General features: G+C 47.9%; 1 protein-coding gene across 2 annotated transcripts in view; it reads left to right on the forward strand.

Annotated features, from left to right (window-relative positions):
* RNF122 (ring finger protein 122) overlaps nucleotides 1-4,320 on the forward strand; it is a 12,946-nt gene continuing 8,626 nt past the window's right edge. The window contains exon 1 of one of the 2 annotated variants that reach the window (XM_006916320.3): nucleotides 1-436. In XM_006916320.3, the coding sequence (XP_006916382.1) occupies nucleotides 412-436 (25 nt within the window). In that variant the 5' untranslated portion in view covers nucleotides 1-411. The remainder of the gene's footprint in view (nucleotides 437-4,320) is intronic. The other variant, XM_006916319.3, reaches the window with a different exon arrangement.

Genomic DNA, 4,320 nt, shown 5'->3' on the forward strand with positions numbered 1-4,320 from the left:
GCTCTGCCAGTGTCAGTTTCCGAGTCTGTAGCTGCTCCTTTTGCGTTCTGGGACCTGAGCCGAGTCTCCCGCTAAGGCGTTTTCCCTCTGCGGGCCGAGAGCCTCCGCTGGCTGGTACCACCCCCCCGTTCTGTGGCGCCCCACATCTCGCCCAGCCCCGGCGCTCTTTCTGCATTTTCTCAGCGGTGCTTTTATCCGGGGCACGTTGTTTTCATCTTTCCTTTTTGTTGCTCTAAAACCGGCCTCGCCGAAGCCCCCTACTGCGGAGGGAGTTCGACTTCTCGAGAAAGGCGCGGCTGCCACGGACGGCACGGGCCTCTCCTGCGGACTCGCAAGCCGGTGCGCCCACCCCGCCTGCCTCACCCGCTGCCTGCGTTCGTTCCCCGGGGGGAGCCAGCCGCCAGTTCATTGATGCACCCATTCCAGTGGTGTAACGGTGAGTCCCCGGGGCCGGAGGGCCGGAGGGCGGGAGGGTGCTGAGTTGGCCGGAGACCAGGAGGGGGTGCGCAAGGCTTAACATCAGAGGCTCGTTCTCCCTCTGGAGCCAAGTTTCTCTTGAAATGGGATAGGCGAGAAGGCGTCCTGGCGCCCAACTCTGTTCCGCACGGCGTGGAGTTTGGGGGGAAAAAAATCCAGCTTTAACTCGAGAGCTGGTAAGGGTCTCTGAACCGGCGGTGGGCGGGAGGCGTGGGAGCCGAGGGGTTCGCGGCCTTTGTGTGGTGGCTTCGCTCTTCTACCCCCTTCCCTTGTCTTTGTGCACTCAAACTCTGTTCTTTGTTGTGGTTGACGGAGAATTAAATCCGCGCTCGGGCTAGGATCTCCTAGAGGGAGCTCAAGTTCTCGGCCTGAAACTTTGCAGGCTATTTTAAATATGTATACAATGCAGCGTGCGGGACGGGCCTGGGGGTGGCTTCCTCTGTGTCTTTGTTGGCTTCGCACTAGCAGCTACGGGGCTTTGTGCCTGTGGAAGACGCCGTATTAAAGAGCGTGGCTTTACTGAGTTGATAAAGCCTTGCAGATATCTCGATGCCTTGCGACCCTTGGGTGCGGGGTTAGCCTGGCGGGAACTATGTTCTCTGGCCCCCAGGCCCGTCTGTGGTATCGGAGCCTGCAGACCCAACCACCCCTCCCATCCCATTCCCCACTCTCCCTCCCACCTCCCCACATCTCCCAGGCCTGGGTGATGCTAAAGTTATCTCACCTGAGGCTTTTCTGGTTCAAGTAACAACAGGTTGGCTTGGGTCAGATTCCTCACTCAAACTACCTTTCTAAGCAGGTCAGTTCAAAACATTGGATACTAATACTCTCTCATGGCCCTAGGGTCTTGACTGCTTAGTTCTAACGCTAGAACAGTTGGGGTGGGGGTGGGGGAGCAACTAGCCTTATCTCTGAGTACGGCTGGCTGGTTAGTTAGGAAAAATTCATTCTTGAGAGCAGACTCCTGCCAGATCTTGGATTAATTACTTAAGGAGCCTTTTGTTTTAAGGCAAGGTTTGGGCAGCATATGTATGAGTGTCCCCCATCCCCCTCTTCCTCCTGCTAGTAGGATCTAATTTCCTGAAAATGAACCAAGCTGTGTGTGATAGGCGGGCATTGTCGGAGAGGCGGAGGAGGATGGGGGTGAAGAAGGACCATGCATCCCAGCATCTGGGAAAGATTCCCTTGGCTGGGAAAGAGAAGCATTTCCCAGATCCACTGGGCTTTCTTGGCCGACTGGCCCTTCTCTTACGTCATTCCCGCTCCCAGCCTGCTGACTAAGATGAGATGAAACATTTTGATGTCAAAGCTTTCATAGGTGGGCTGAGACAATGGAACAGAGAGAGACTTCAGGAGAAAGAACGAGGGTGTTGTCAGTCACTGTGGCCTTTCTTCTGGGCAGCTCTTTTTCATGAGGTTTTTAGACCAGCAAGGGCTTGCCGCTTTATCTTTTCATTTCTTGACGTGACTGAGAGATCCTGTTTTTTGGCTGTAATGAGGAAGCAATCCCTCTCTCCACATTTTTGTGAAAAATATCTGGAGCCCCACTTTCCTAGGGTTGGTATTCCGTCCTTACAAGCTTTGGAGAAAAAACCATTTCACTGTCAGCTTTTAGCCTATATATATTTTACATTTCTTTTTAATTGTAAAACAAGCAAATGGACCATCTCCTGGCTATGAAGCTCTTCTCACCCACACCTCTATCACATAAAGTCCTAAGCTCATTTACTCAATCATGAAGCCCCAGGGAAAGCCTTTATCAGACAAGATGGTCCTGATAAAGTGGTGAAAGAACTGTCGAGGCCAGAGTGCCTGCAGGGTGCACACACATCCCCTCTGCAATAGCTGCTGTCATCACTCCTTAGGTTCTCAGAATAGGAAACTAAATGAGGTTCTTTGGGTCCCTAAAGATAATAGGATCCAGCTCAAAAAGTACATGGACAGCCAAGGCAGATTGGGGGTTAGATCCTCATGGTATCAAATATTGCTGTTTGGGGGTGAGATGTGCCTGGTCGGGAGGAAGGCCTCACTGGCAATGAGGACACAGTTTCCTGAAGCGAAGTCCTTTTCCAGAGTTTCTTTTCCAGAGAAGACTGAGTTCACCATGATGTCTTCATGAAAAATTAATTTCCTTTGGCCCACAGAGAGCAAATATCTGAGTGGAGGGGGGAGGGGTGGTGAAAACTTTCTAACCCCTACTGGAGCCTAGAAGTAAAGGCTTCTTGTTGAGCATAGCAAAGTTTGGTAGCTAATTATTTGTTTTCAGCTTAAAAGATCAGGACAAGAACTACTTTTACTTTGTTTCCACACAATGTCTAGGTTAATGCATAAATCAGGCTCTTCAACAATACTTGTTGATTGACTCGGCATCCATTAGCTGAGGCAGTTTCTGGGCAATTTTCCCAAACGTCAGTCTGCTTTGAAGTGGGAGCTTTTGCCAAGGGTACCAGATTGTTTTGAGAAAATTGGAAGTTATTTATCTGTTAACTGGATATCAAACACGAGGCTAGGCACCAGGGAGTATACAAAAGTCCAAATCCCTGTCCTCAGACCTAGGAGCATTCAGGCTTGTAAATACTCTCTCATCTCTGATCTCGGGGTTATAGTTGCACCTCTGCTGTGATGCTTCACTTGGGTGAAAGCTTTTGAGTCTGTCTTCTTCCCTAGAAAGTAAAACCATCTCGAAATTCTTTCTTGCTTTTTTATCTTCAGTGTCTATCATGGTACTTGTCATATAATCAGTGCTTAATGCATGTTTGAAGTCAAGTTGATGCTAGAAACAATTGGGCAATGTAAAACAGTTACCGAGTACGTAAGAGCCAGAATCTATGATAGGGCTGTGAGCACTGTAGGCTTAAGGGAAGAGAGGGGTCCCTGGACTATCACAAAGACCAGGCTTGGTGAACTTTGGGGAGGGAAAGGGAGTTTCTGGTAAGGAAAGCTGCATGAACAAAGGTATGGAGGCAGCGAGTACAAAGTTGGGCAAGAAATAGTGAGACCGGCCCACATAGGGTGGTGCTGAAGGAAGTGGGGGTGGTGCAGAGAGGGGACCCAGAGCACACAAGTTTAGACAGACTTGAAGCCAGTCATAAGTTTGAGAAATACATGACATGTGGGCCAAATTAGAGGAGGGACTAGACATCAATTAGGTGTCTGGAATAGGGACTTGGAATAGAAATGGGACGAAAATCTGTTTGGAAAAGGGACTTGGCAATAGAATTGGGCACAAAATTGGAAAGAGGTTTGGAGGGAGGCTCATTATATAGTCACTAGATTGATCTAGGAGATGAGAGGTATGAGAAATATGTCAAAGATGACTCAGTCTTTCAAGCCAGACTTCTGCTAAGTTGTGGTAGCACTGGTAATTATAATGTAGAATTCTCAAGTATATTAATGGGTTCTGGCTGCTAACCAAGATGTCAGGAAAGTTCTTAAAACCCATGTTGAAGGCTTGAGTACAGAAGCCTTTGGAGCCAGGCCTTATTAACCATTTGACTACAGTTTAATTATTGAATTTTTAAGATTAAATCAGTAACTTGAGAATGTACTCGGAATATAGCAGGTAGGATGGTAAATTGTAGTGTTCTTGACTCGCCACTTCTGAAATCCAAGAAATTGATGCTTACCTATTAGAATACTGTGATATATTTGCCTGCAAGCAGGGGTAAACACTCAACTGGCTTATTGTTTACATATATCCTATCTTTTTTTTTTTTTTTCCTTATAGTTAAATATTACAGAAAATTCACTCACTCTCAGAACAAGTAGTCCAAAGAGAGACTGGCTCCAGGATTAGTTAATCTAGCACCTGAAATGACATAATCTTTCCTCTTTTCTCCTCTT

Source organism: Pteropus alecto, unplaced genomic scaffold (assembly GCF_000325575.1).
Source record: "Pteropus alecto unplaced genomic scaffold, ASM32557v1 scaffold24, whole genome shotgun sequence".
NCBI lineage: Eukaryota > Metazoa > Chordata > Mammalia > Chiroptera > Pteropodidae > Pteropus > Pteropus alecto.